Raw genomic sequence first — 14,302 nt, forward strand, 5'->3', positions numbered from 1 at the left:
AACGACGCACGCTCTGCCCAAGAGCCCATATATTCTTCTTTTATTATAGCTCTTATGTTCCAATGACAGCTGTTTCGAACTGTTTATTCTCATCAGAGTATTTTTAGGAGATGATATTTGTTCTACTAACAGTTCGAAGCAGCTGTCAGGTCAAACAAATCTAATCAATGCACTAATAAAAGGCGAATATCCGGGCTCCTGAGCAGAGCTTATGTCTTAAGTAGTGACGCTCAGGAGTCAATTCATAAGACGACGACTTTATGCTCATAAGCTCTTTAGCCTATTTTCGTCACTTTTCTTAAGTTTCTGTGCAATCGGCTATGAAATAAGGACGGATCGTATCTCCTGTTTTTTCCTGAAAGCTTTCAATGATTTTTGTTTCATTGCAGCGACTTGCACCTTGTTAGTTCCCTTCTGTCTATTCGTTGCATATCACCGTGGCTCTCCCCCCCCCTTCATTTTTGCCTATGCATGGAATTCAAAGAAACACGACTTCGTTTATATGTGGGATTTAGTAGTAATTTAGAAAACAAGACATGCCAAGAACACAACGTAGTTTTCGATCAAATAGCGAAAAATTAATTTTTTTAGTATTAAGAACAGTTGGCGTCGAAATCGTGGGGGTGCTGCAACTTTCGGAAAATATACATACAAACTGTATGTATATTTTTATAGTGTATATATGTTTGGATAAAATATCAAAATTATGGCAAAAACTAAAAAAAAAAAAAAAAATTAAACATGAAAAAAAATTGTTTATTATCGATAAAATTATACAGTTTAGTATAATTCAAAATTACTTGAAAATTACTAAAACAAATGTTATGTCTTTAATTGTAATGTCCAAATATTTAAATAGACGGATTAAACACGATAAGCACTACGAACACTGGCGCAAACTGCATATCAAGAACAGTGGAAATGCGCGACGGACAGTGCGAGCTATTAGCGTAACGCTAATAGCTCGCATCTCACTATGACGTGCATATGCTTGCCTGCGTAGCAATATGACACTGGAAAACACAGTCCCGCTAGCGTCCTTCGCCCTCCTATGTGCTAAGATGGATTTTTATTATTTTTTTACAAAATAAGAGAATTGTATAGGATAGTTGATGATAAAATAAATATTACAAGCAAATATAAATAAATTAATAAATATATTTATAGATCGAGAAAAGTTGGGGAGTGCGGCAATTCCGTAGTGCCTATGCACGAGCCGTCCCTGATTAACAAAAATGATTTTTAGGTAAATCGAGTATCTTTAGGAAATCCTAAAAATACTCGATAAAGATACCTAAAATGCTTGTTGTGTCTTAATACTAAAAAATTAACGAACGAATCCGTTATCTCCACTTGGAAGTTTTCACACTTTCTCACCTCATAGAAATTTATCTTGTTTGATGATGCTTTTCGGTATCCAGACGTCTTAGTATATGGATTATGTAAAAGTTTTACTCTTCCAGAAAACTGAAGGAAAGCTCGTAACGAAGTCTGTTCATTCTAACCACAATTATTGAGTCGGATCGAAATTGATATTTAGTGCTATAATAGTTCGCTGTATTAATAAAGACGCACAATTTTTTTCTTCCTTCTCTAAAGTCATCCTCATATTAGCCAGCAGTTGATCATTGATGAAATTCTTTTTATTTATTTACACATTTTATTTTTTGTCCTGCTTACAAAATAACTGAAATGGGAAATATTTGTTTCATAATTTACTTTCAAAATTCACATCTTTTTTTATTAAATGTCCGCGTTATTTAAGTAACATATGTTATTTAAAAGGAAGAATAACCATGAAAGATTACCTTAAAAAGTGTTGATGGTAGGGAAATTACAGAAGCAAATCAAATAGTTGAGTTGCTTAGTGATCATTTTGCAAAAGTGTACCATCCTGGTTGTGATATTGCAGTGTCGAATGTGTCATTGACTGATGAGGGAGTCTAGAGATAGACGAAATAGCGGTGCTTAACATATTACAGAACTTTAATGCTAACATTGCCGTTGGGTTAGATGGCATATCGGCCCATGTGTTACGAGAATGTGCAAGAGAATTAGCACCTCTAACCAGGCTGTTTAATTTAAGCCTCAGTTCTGGTAAAGTACCAATAGAGTGGAAAGTGGGGAAAATAATTCCACTGCATAAGGGAGGCTCCAAGACAGAGGTTGAAAATTATAGACCAATCAGTATATCTGGAGTGGTGGATAAGGTTTTGGAGAAATTGGTAAAAATTAGAATTCAGGACTGGGTGGACAGCAATATGATATTTAAGAAAGGGGCAACATGGTTTTCTGAAGGGTGTGTCTTGACTCAGTAATTTGCTTACTTTCTATAATAAAGTATAAAGGAAATCCTTACTCAGTGATACTGCTGTACTTTGCAAAGGCATTTGACAGAATTCCACACGGAACTCTGTTGCATAAATTAGAGCAAATGGGTATGGATCAGAAGCTGGTGATTTGGATTAGAGGGCGGCTGGTGAATAGATATCAAAGAGTGGTTTATGGAGGAGCTGAGTTCAGGAGAAGGCAGGTGACTAGTGGTGGATGTATTGTTGTCAATATTGTGTTGTTAAAGGATAATCTGAATATTACATATCGCTTGGGGATGAAATCACCTATGCATAAACAAGCCTACCACAATAACAGAGCAGAGATGCAGAAGATATTAGCGATTTCCAGATTTCCCCATTCGTGAAACTCGCTCATCTGGGATAGGCAGCAGCTACTTGAGCAATTGCTTCAATGAAGACAGTGTCTAAATGTTCATAACTGGAAACAGCGTGGGGGAGGGGGGGAACTGCAACAGAATGAATTATTCCGACCAAAAATATGCACTACAGAGAAGCCCACGAAGCTTGATTTTCTCTGCAAGCAAGCAGGTTACGAATAATTAAAATAATTTTAGAGCATCGGTTTTCTCTTGATTTTCTCTGCAAGCAAGCAGGTTACGAATAATTAAAATAATTTTAGAGCATCGGCTGAAATCCTTAGCAACCATGAGGTTGCTATGGATTTTAGCCGATGCTCTAAAATTATTTAAAGTAATACGTCAACTGACAAATAGTCGGCCTTCGGACGTAGATTCAAATCTCCCATAGAGATGTTTGTAAAATTGTTCAGGTAGCAGATGAATTTGATTGCCCGGTAGAAAACTGCATCCTACTTAATAGAGGTCTGAAATTATTTGTATGAGTGTCATTTGACCATGCTTTGTCTCCAGAAGTTCCTAATACGTGTGAACACTGTACAGCGTTTTTCATTTATACAGAATCCAGCTGTAAAATAAATTATTTTTTATTAAAAAGACAGGATACAAATATAAATATCAATTTATTTCTGAAAGATATAATGTATAATTAAAACGTGACAATTAAGAAGGAAAATTTCTTGATTGCATAAGCAAAACACACTTTGATTCTGACAAGAAATTATTTAAAGTTGTCGACAGTCTCCTTTAAGGTTTTTGTACGTCTTTTCCAGAACCAATCTATAAGAAATTACAGGAAAGAATCTGGCCAACTCAAATTATTTCTAACAAATGATCAGTTCCTCCTTGTTGTATTACCTATGATAAAGGGATGAAATCCAACTCGACAGTTATGAATTTATTCTTGAATAATATACAAGAATCATTATCTGTGTTACATGAGTATTTCTCCAAATAGGCCAACATATGAATATAGAATATATTTTGCAATGAGATTTTAATATAATTTCCTTTTTCTAAGCGATTAGTTTTTCTTTCAGTACTAATAGATTACCGCATGCACACGTGAATTGTTAACCTTGCCTGAAGGTTAAGTTTCCGCAGTTCTATTTTTTTTTTCTTTGCTCTAAAGTTCAGTTTTATGTCTAATCATAGAAATGATATGGAAAGTTGCTAATGCAAAAAATTCAAGAAGATCTAACAATTTAAGAAAGCTGTTTTTCAGGATGCTGTTTGCCAGCTAACCGGCAATCTTGCACTATTTTGTGGTTTGGGGATAAGCACAAACGTGTCATTAGTGTGAGGAGTGTCATTTTTAGAAGCACGAGTTATATTGGTGAATCACTCTGAGTTTACCTCCTAAAGTGGAAACATCTTTTCCTTTCCGGGTCTTTGAAAGCAAACGGCTCTTGATCGAGCACCGACTGATTTATAACCGTTAAAGAAAGAATCTTTTTTCACCTCGGAAGGAAAGTGTATCCTAAAAATAATTATGGTTGAGGTAGTAATCAGTTTCATTTACCTTCACAAACCGATTGGATGCCGAGGTATATTAAAAATACATTAAATCGTAGCTTCGTAGTTTGGAAATATATAATATCATTTGACCATACGGAGCGCACAATTTCTCAAATTTCTTTCAAGATTAATTATAGGAAACAACTTCTTTGATAAAGTTATTTATGAACAAAATCTCCTGTAACAAAGTAACCCTTGGGCAGTTTGATTGGATTAACTCGCGACCATTCTTATAATGACTGATTAAATATTTTATAGGGGAACCACATTATGCTTTCTTATTAGGCTCAAAGAGCTTTTATTTCTTTTACCACAGTTTTTCATAAAGAGCAGTTTTATCAAGGTATTCATTTTGCTGGATCAAGTAAAACAAAAGTTTGTTTTTTTTTTATGAGAAAAACTTGCAATAATCACTCAAAATCACCGAATAAATCATTTGGAATTTTTGCAACATTCATTTATAGAATGAATGTTACAAAAATGGCAAGAAAAATGTTAAATGTACATCATTAATTTTTGCTATCAGGCTTAAAGATATCGTGCGAATTCTTTCATGCGATGAAATACGATTCAATTGTTAAAGTAAAAGTTCAAACACCGCCTTTTTTTGAGCACGTTACTTTACTTAGCACCTTTTTTTGTTCATTGTTATTATCAAATGTGGCTGCTGTATTCCTATATACACGGTAGCAACGTAAATACTGAAAAATTAGTGGATATCAGATTAATCAAAATAAATCGAAGATTTCTGCGATGTTGTAAGCAAAAGACTTTTTCATGTCCTGCACTGACTAAAAGTAATGTACTTTTTAATTGCAGATCAAGAAAAGTTTCAATTAACTATAGCACAGTCTCTATTTCTGCTATTTCTGTCATACATGATTTCGGAGACAATCCAATAGAGTAACGGGGAAGGGATGAATTCTGAACCATGGAATTTGATTCGTTAGTGCTGATGACATTTCGCGTCATGTCTCTTGGCTTAAACAGGTTTCCCATCCAGGATCTGAAAATAATAATGATAAAAATAAAAATTATCTTAGTGTCACTTTAAATTTATCTATCAACACTAGAAAGCAACAACAAAGTATATAATTATTAACCTGTCCTCTAGTGGACGAATTTATAACTTTAAAATATATTATAAAGAAATTTAATAACAATTTCAGTTTAGGTATTGAGAAATGTAATCAAAAATTACAAAAAAAAAAACTTTACGGAAGTAAAATTTTTAATAATCAAACTTTTAATGGATGTGCAATGGATTCCATCGCAGGTGTCGATAATAATTGCTTCTCTAATTAACGGCTTTTCAGTTGACAATTTATTCTGGATAATTGAATGCATATTAACAAGCAGGAAGGTTGAAACCGAAAGATAGCTATCAATGCAAATAGTCCTGGTGATATGGTAAGCTCTGCAAGGATTATTGAGTAGTTTCACCAATTTGGAAGATTGGAAGCCGACCGTAAAGATCTTCATTGATGTTTCAACAGTCACAAATGATAACTCAGTGAATTCAATGTGTTATTGAGATATGGCAAAAATGATCGACCATCGGAATGAAGATCTATAATTTTGATAGAATAAAGCCAAATTAAACAAAACAACGAGAGCGCTTCCACCACTGGTGAAGACTCCTTTCAGAGGTGCTTCCATCGGCAGAAATTATTGGATGAATGTGTACCTACAGAAACAGTTTACTTTGTGTTTTACATAAAGTAAGCTGTGTCAACCCTTCTGACAGATATAATCGTATTTAAATTGAGATCCTTGACTCATTACACGATTTTTGTCTTTGTAAAATGCAAAAATACATGATCAATTTTGTTTGCCTTTATTTTGGAAGAGTGTAACTTTTGTATTAATAGCAGTCACTGTGGGCTTGAGCTTAATAAATACATTTATTATTAACGTACATACATAGAGCTCTCATTTCATAATTACACTTTGGTGATTTATCACCCAATTAAACATAAATTTTAATTGGGTTATAAATCTATGATATAATATAACCAATTAAAATATGGAAAAGTGAATTGCAGTTTTAAGATCTGAACTTTGGCTATCAACAGAGCGTTGTTAAACAATATTGCTTTTCTCCTATTTATGTATCGCTAACCATAACATTGTAATATAAGCTGAATTAATATACTTGTATTGGGATGAAAAAAAAAACACACTTCAAATTTGTCAATAACACTCTATTTACTTCCTCAGAATTGCTTTACATTCGATACGGAACATCCGTATGACTACTGCTATAAATACGCTTAGCTCTGCTTCAAAAAAAAAAAAAAAAAAAAATCCATTCCTTAAGCAGGTTTTGTTATGCATCATATAACACAGTTATGGAAGTGTGATATTTTCATTATAAATTATTATAAGTCAAATGTTTTAGCTTCATATAAACTGTTTTAGTTTCGTAAGTTCATAGTTTTTAATGAAATTGCTAACTTTTTTTTAAAAAATTAATAATTTATAATTATTTAAATTTATCTCACACCATTTAAGGATCATCCTTAAATGGATGATTATACTTTTCTTTTCACATCATACTTTTCTTGATTCCTTATATGACGGATCAAAAAAGTACTGCATTGAAAATGAAACTTTTTAAAATTAAATACAAGGGATTCTGTGAAGTTATCCGACAAATTATATTAATTTTTATGCCTTGAATAATTAGGAATAATAATAATATCTGTGCTTTCGTGCCATCATCTTTTGAATTCTTAATAAGTCCGGTTAACATTCAGAAAAAATACTTCTCAATGATTTTTAAGGCAACCCATGAATATGCTGCTTCATATGGAGAAAATATGAGATCATAAAATAGCAATTTTCTAAACATCTCCATACAGTTTAACATTCATTTAAATATTTTACCTTACAAATCCTAATTGGAGAGATAGAGAATGATACGGAAACTCCAATATCCCAATATTTCACTGTGCATTTAATGATACAAGATATTGGCTTCTACTTATCTTGTTGACTGATGCTTCGATGAATTAAACAATTTCATCGAAAACTGTGAAAATGTAACTGCGATTAACCACAATGTAATTCTTATAAATTTTAGCTGTTCATACCAGAGAATCGAGATATTATAGTTCGTATTTGCAAACAATGAAAGTAGTGCATAACCTACCAGAACAGAATTGAAGCGGGGCATGAAAAGTAATCATTCAATGTTTTTTTTTTCTTTTTTTTCTTTCGCTAGTTTGTTTAATTGGAAAAAATAAAACTAGTTTCTGCCCATACCAAACCAAGGGAATTAATTATATGCACCATAAAAGTGATTTGCTGTGAAAGAAAGAAAGATCAAACATATATAGCGGAGATATTTTTAGTTCCGATCTGGTTCGTTCTTTAAAATAATTTTAAACTAACTTTTTACTAAAAGAAAAGAAGACTGTTAGTTTGACTCAAGAGGAGTGTCGTATTTTACACTATTAGTTGTTCATTCGGATCCTGTGTATTCGACAAGTAAAATCAATGATGGTCGTTTGCAAAATGTTAATGGTAACTCATTTTATGAGAATATAATTTCTATTTCTAAATAAAATTGACAGGATGTGATGAGATACGAAGATTTTCATTTTTTACTTGTAAAAAAAAAGCTGCTTTTATCTGATTAATATATCTACGTAGTTAACAAAAGATTTATCGGAGACAAGCTCATTAAGCAATCAAATTATACTGTAAAGAATGTTCAAAACTCTTATGAACATAATTTACATTACTTGCAATATTTCACTAGAAATAACCAGGTAATCATTTCGTGGAAATATGAAAATTGTTCCAAGAATTTACAATAGGAAACTCGGATAATATAAATTTGAGGTGATACTAATATTGTAAATAGCCACAATATTAATTGGTATAACAGCATGTATTATACACGTAAATGTTTAGAGATGAATCCAAAGTGAGTAGGAAAATATGAAATCTTACTTTGCTGATGGAGGTCCACGAAGCTCCCATTCCAAATGCTGAATCCTCAATCTTGCCATGTCTAGTTCGTGTCGTGTTTTCCACAACTGAGTGTCGCAAACGGGATCTTTACATCGATGATGTTTGATTAAATCTTGAGCTTCGAATACAGCACCTCGAAAGCTCAAAGATTTACCCATACTCTAATAGTAAACACAAAATAATTATTATTCTGAAATTTGTGTTTTCAAAATATGCAACGTTTTCTGGTTTAAATACTTTTTATTAACTAATGAAGAGTTTTATATTCAATGGATTTCTTCAGTTATTTTATATCAACACATTAACTGCTATAGGTGTTGCGCAAATCGTTCTTATTGCCTTAATGATTTTTAGAATACAATTATTTTATCGAATATTATTTTACTTAATAATAATAATAATAATAATAATAATAATAATAATAATAATAATAATAATAATATATTATTTTACACGAACTGGCAAAATGTATATAAAAGTTTCAATTTTTTTAATATATATATATATATATATATATATATGAAGGGAAGTGAACTGATCTCATACTAAAGCAGCAGGGTTCCCCGTTCAGGAAACTCAGATTTTAATCTCATATACAGGCATAACGGCCAGAGATCATACACAATTTACAGACAACAACATTTATACGGTTTCATAAGAATGCAGTACCTGGGCCTCCCGGGCGTTGTACGATCATGTGTTAAATAAATTTCGAATAGAATGGCGCTTTTGGTTGCTTTTGTAGTAGCGCAGTCGAAATGTGTTCGCCCTTGGTGTAAAGACAAGTTCAATCGCGTCTAGAAAATGAGTAACCGTCATCCGGAAGTTCCAAATGAATATAATCTGGTAGATTTCTTATAAAAAGGGCCGTTTTTTTTTGTTTTTTTTTTGAAATACGGATTTCATTCAAACAAAGAAAGCCGGCCAAATACGTTTCAACATAATTTCTCCCAACACAGTAATACAGAACAATATTGTTCTTTCCTCATCGAAACTCTTCATCTTTCGGAGCAGAAGTCACTTGCGAGAATAGCGTAGCATTTTTTCTTGTGTAGAAGGGAATCCTTTGATTCATGCAGTGGCATGATTTTAACACCCTGCTTACTGAAGGCCTGAAGCACTTGACAAATTCTATGATTAGTCTCTATAAAAAAATGTTTCCGTATAATTTTATTCTTAATCAACTCACGGTACTAATACTGTTATATTATAGACTATCAGCTTTTAATAGGTTGATTTTACAAAAATCGATTAAAGTTACCAGAAAGGATGTTAAGCCGTGTGGAATTAATTACTCAGAATATTTGATTGCATAATCTACAAATCTTAATGGAGATTTACTTACCAGGCTAATTAGTGTAAAGCAGCCACCGGTGTCTTTTTTAGCTAAATGCTTTCTGACATAGCGATAATAAAGATGCTCTAATACCAACAGCAAAATTGTAAAAAGAAATCCGCAACCCAATAACAAGAATGCGCTCATAAATTGACTAACATCTAAGGGTTTACTGGCATTGCGTTTATTACTGGTCTTTTTACAAGCACCTTGGAGCCAGAATCTCTGAAGACGTTCTAGAACACCTGAAAAATAAGAAAAGAAAAAAAAATTAGAACCTTATTTAAAAAAGAACAAAGCAAGCATCAGCTTCCAAGCGATCACATATCTGTCTTACCATGGCTGAAATGTGTCCATGGACCCACATAATACAGTGTTATGCTACCACTGTGATCCTTCATAAGAGCCTCCGTAGCTCAGTCAGTATAGGCAAAGCTCTTTAGTTGGAAAGGCCTGGGTTCGAATCCCGTCTATGACGTGAGGAAACTTCATCTGGTCTCTTTCGACTAAAGGTGAGTTAGCCGGTCTCATACGGAAGTAGGTAAAAACCCTAGTTTTCTCCCGGAAAACTCGGGTTTTTCTTCGCTCAGAACAGGCAAACTAGCCCGTGAAGACATACGGATCTACAGTCAAAAATTCATACGTCTCTCATTTGAGGGCGCAACATGAACCAGTCTTAAGGGTCGGATGAGAAAAACTGAAGGTCACCCCACGCGAAAACAACAAGAACAACAAAATGACCCTTCATAATAGCCGAGATTCTTCTAGGTGTCAATTCCATACACTTTCTAGCTTGGAACTGACACCTCACACTTCTCCGTGTGAGAGGTGTCAGTCCAAGTCCGTGCGACAAGGACTTATCCTAGCGGGATAAGTCCCTATGAGGAACATCTTATTTCATCACATCACAAAAATAAAAATGTGCTGAATTGGATTGAGATCTGATGTTCGAGAATGATGGAGATTTTATTAAGTTAAAGTTGCCATCACACTCAGTAACTGTTCCTCCAAAACCACGTATTGTGATTATCCATCAATTGCAGAGCAAATGGTCAACATGAGTGGATGTACTTTGTCAGCAACAAGTTTCAGATAGGCAGCACTATTATTCCTGACTCTACTGGTATCTATTAGCCTTAGTGCAATACAAATATTCTTAAGATAATCACGACACTTCGCTACGTTGCTGTGACTAAAGATGTTGGATTGTACTGTTGTGATGCCCTAGTCCTCCGGTCAATATGAAATAAAAAAAAACCTAATTTCACCATTCAATGTAATCTTTCTTCAGTCCTCTGGTATTCAGATCAGCTTATCCTTCTTTTACCTAATCTCCTTTATTTTGTACATACGCAATTTGCTGTTATGCCTCATTCGGGACAGTGATTGATTCACGGTACCTACTTTCACTACACTCTCCTGTGATCCTTAGTTGTACCTCACCAGTTTATCTAACCAATCAAATAAGGTCTTCATCTAGTGGAACCTATGATTCTATCAATCTTTCCATAAGATATTTAATTTACATTCACATGTTTTTCACTATGCTTGGGTCTGAGACACCTATGTGGTGCTCCCAGGAATACGATGTTACTCTTAACGACCGTTATGTTTCCGCTAATGGAAGTCATTTAAGCCATGTTCTTTGTCCATGATCATGTGAATGCAAACAGTCTCCTGAAGAAATCTGCTGTGTTTAGACCATTCAGCATGCAGAACGTCAGCAGTGACGACCTTTCCTTTTCCGTTACTAATTTAATTACAGTTTCATAAACAAATGATTTTTGAAAGTTGAAATTCCTCGACAAATCAATGAATTACATTATGAAAAGTGAGAATTGATTTAAGGATTAAGTTACACAAAGTATCATGAAAACAACGATAACATTGCAGAGATTTACAATGAAAGAAAATGGAAAGTAAATTATTATCTGAACATTGCTAAATAGCATTGTTGTTAAAAGCAGTATACCACAGTGGTAAGGTTAAAAATAAGTCGGATCTATTCTACTATATTCTATACAAAAAATATCAGAATCTAGTTATGAATGTTGAATGTTAGTTATGAATGTATGGGTGAGATATAAAATTCACTCTTCAAATTTTGATGGCTGTCCCTTTGTGGTTAAAAATTAAATATGAATTTCAGCTGTAATATTATTATGTTCAACTGGCTAAACACGAGAATCCTAATTGAAATGAGTCATAATTGAAATTTGGATATGCCATTCAACTCCAACTAAGTTAGAAGATTGTAAAGCATGCATTCTCAATAATTATGACAGTATATAATTGTTTTTTCCAAACTTAAAAAAAAAATAGAAATCAATACGCCGCCATGCGGAAGACTAGCAACCAATATGCGGATAATGTTTGTTAAAGAAGTTGTTTTGGCTATTTTTTTTCACATTTTTCTGAGTGGAATTTCTTAAAATGAGTTTGTAATATTATTTTTATTATGTTCTTGTTTGCTGTTGTGGTATATTTTCGTGGATTTTACTTTCTTCAACGGTTTGTGTGTGCCTATTATAAATTAGGAAATTATTATTATTATTTTTTTAATTTTAATAATGAATCCGGTGTTTTACGTTGGCGTGTTTTTTAAGGTCGAGCAGGAGTGTGGGAAAAGGGTTTCTTTAAGGAAAGCATGGGTGTTGGTATTTTATAGAGGCAGATTCGTATGGTAATATTTTTTGATATGGGATGAGTGTGTGTGTTTTAGGTGGGGGCAGAGCAGGTATGATTTTTTGAAGCTGTGGGCAGGGTGCTGGGTGTGCCTTTTGGAGTGGGAGAAAAGTGTTTCTTTAACAGGGGACATGAGTGCAGTGTATTTCACGTTAGTGAATTGCGTGTGTTTTGGAGGCGATGGGGCCGTTGAATGGATGTGTTTATTTGAGGCGCAGGGATGAGTGTTCACGGGTGTTTTTGAGGCAGGAAGGCTGTGTCGGTGTACGTTAGATCTCTGAGTATACATTAGGCCCGGTTATTTAGGTCTTTGAGGGACACCAGGCCCACATACCTAAGCTTGCAATTTAAATTCCATAAAGCGAACCAATCATAACCCATTCACAAACAAAAAACATCCCAAGCACGAAAAATTAATTAAAAAAACAAGATTTCCAGAAACCAGTGCTCCAAGAACCAAACACCTGGCATTTGTGAGCTGATCTAATGCTCTCAAATGCCAGGTGTTTGTTCACTAAAAAAAAAAAAAACTCATTCCCACTCAGAAACAGCCACCCACCCTAATCGGCATTTTACTCATCCATCCACAAATCACCTTTAAAAAAAAAAACACCTACCCTGTCTTTCACGTTACAAAACAGATTTATTTTTTCTGCATGCCAGCTGAAAGGCACATCCACTCACCCTTCCTCCACCTTAAAGACACAAACTCACCAAATTTCAGTTCTAACAACACATTTGATCCTCAAAGCATCCTCGACATGTATTATCACTACATATAGGAAAATTTTGATATGTCACTTGCCGTCAGCATGCTTGTTTTTATAAGTGAATTTTTTAAAATTTTTGTTGTGCATTTTAAGCGGTTTTATTTATTTATTTATTATTATTGGTTTAAATGTGTACTTTTTAGATTTTTTTATTCTTTTGTTAATCAGTCTGTTTCCGTTTTTGAAAATCGAAGTTTTTGAGAATTGCCGTGCAATAGCTAATTCTGTTCACATGGAAGCACATTGGTTTATAGTCGTTCACTTGGAGGCGCGTCTATCGTTCACACGACCTCACTAACGTGTTGTCCCCATTGTTACGCGGTTTTCTTACGTCTCCGTCTTCTCGGGGAGAAGTCCGTGGTCGCCTTTGTCCGCGCGGTTAGCCTAGTGGCTATGCGCTTCGCAACCATATGCCTGGGGAAGGAGTATCCTAGGTTCGATTCCCGTCGGTGACGTGAGGAGCTGAAGGATCTTCCTCAGCCATAGCCAAGTTAGCCAGTCTTGGGCATGGACAGCAGGTTTTTTTTTTTTATTCTGGGGTTTTTCATCCCGCAAAGCAGGCAAACTGGCCTTGAGAACTCAACACTACAGGCCATAGGATACACCGGGGCATAAGGCTGACCACCTTATCCTGTAAACGGAATGAGGTCCGATGATCAGTGGACCCTCGACACCGCAAGGTAAAAGAGGGTATAAGGAAGATGATGATGATAATAATAATGAAACATCTTAGATCTCGGAAGTCTCAAATTAAACAACGAACATTAATTTGGAAGAAGTCAATTATTTCTCGTGTTTGACAATTACTTAAATTCGAATAAACAGAAATTCAATTTTATTGTAGAAAGACTTATGTGTTGGTCGTACATTTAATTTTCACGGTATATATCAGAATAGAAAGTTATAAGTAAATAATTATTTATTGAATTATTTATTGATGACTGTCTCCCAAATCTTAGGCAAATTTATACAGCCATATTTGTTGAGATTCGGAGTATGTTTTAAGGCTTCTGTTGCTTCTCTCTGGCTTGTAAAAGCTTCTGTGCAGTACTTTTGTTTTCTTCCAACTGACCCTGTTTGCAGGGGTATCCAAAGCATGGTCTGCTAGGCCCGACTTGCCATAGTGATAGTGCCGGATGTATCTTTTATTATGTTTACTAATGTGGATGCAGGGCCGGCCATCAGGGGGGGGGTACAGTGGCTGCAATGCACCCGGGTCCCACGATCGAGTGGGCACAATCGGTACACATTTCGGAAACGTATTTTTGATTTTTTCTTCTTCTAATTTTGCTTATAACTAAA

The 14,302-nt window shown here is 34.4% G+C and overlaps 1 protein-coding gene across 1 annotated transcript in view; it reads right to left on the minus strand.

The window, feature by feature from the left end:
• Positions 1 to 4,294: 4,294 nt before the first annotated feature.
• The window catches only part of LOC150102939 (glutamate receptor ionotropic, NMDA 2B-like), a 173,188-nt gene continuing 163,180 nt past the window's right edge, over positions 4,295 to 14,302 (minus strand). Inside the window, exons 13-15 of the mRNA XM_090397451.1 lie at positions 9,555 to 9,790; positions 8,189 to 8,370; positions 4,295 to 5,234 (exon numbers count right to left, since the gene is read on the minus strand). Coding sequence (XP_090253577.1) covers positions 5,069 to 5,234; positions 8,189 to 8,370; positions 9,555 to 9,790 — 584 coding nt within the window. The 3' untranslated portion in view covers positions 4,295 to 5,068. The remainder of the gene's footprint in view (positions 5,235 to 8,188; positions 8,371 to 9,554; positions 9,791 to 14,302) is intronic.

This window comes from Typopeltis vanoorti, chromosome 9 (genome assembly GCF_054136105.1).
Source record: "Typopeltis vanoorti isolate ZY-2024b chromosome 9, IOZ_Tvanoo_1.0, whole genome shotgun sequence".
Classification (NCBI taxonomy): Eukaryota; Metazoa; Arthropoda; class Arachnida; order Uropygi; family Thelyphonidae; genus Typopeltis; species Typopeltis vanoorti.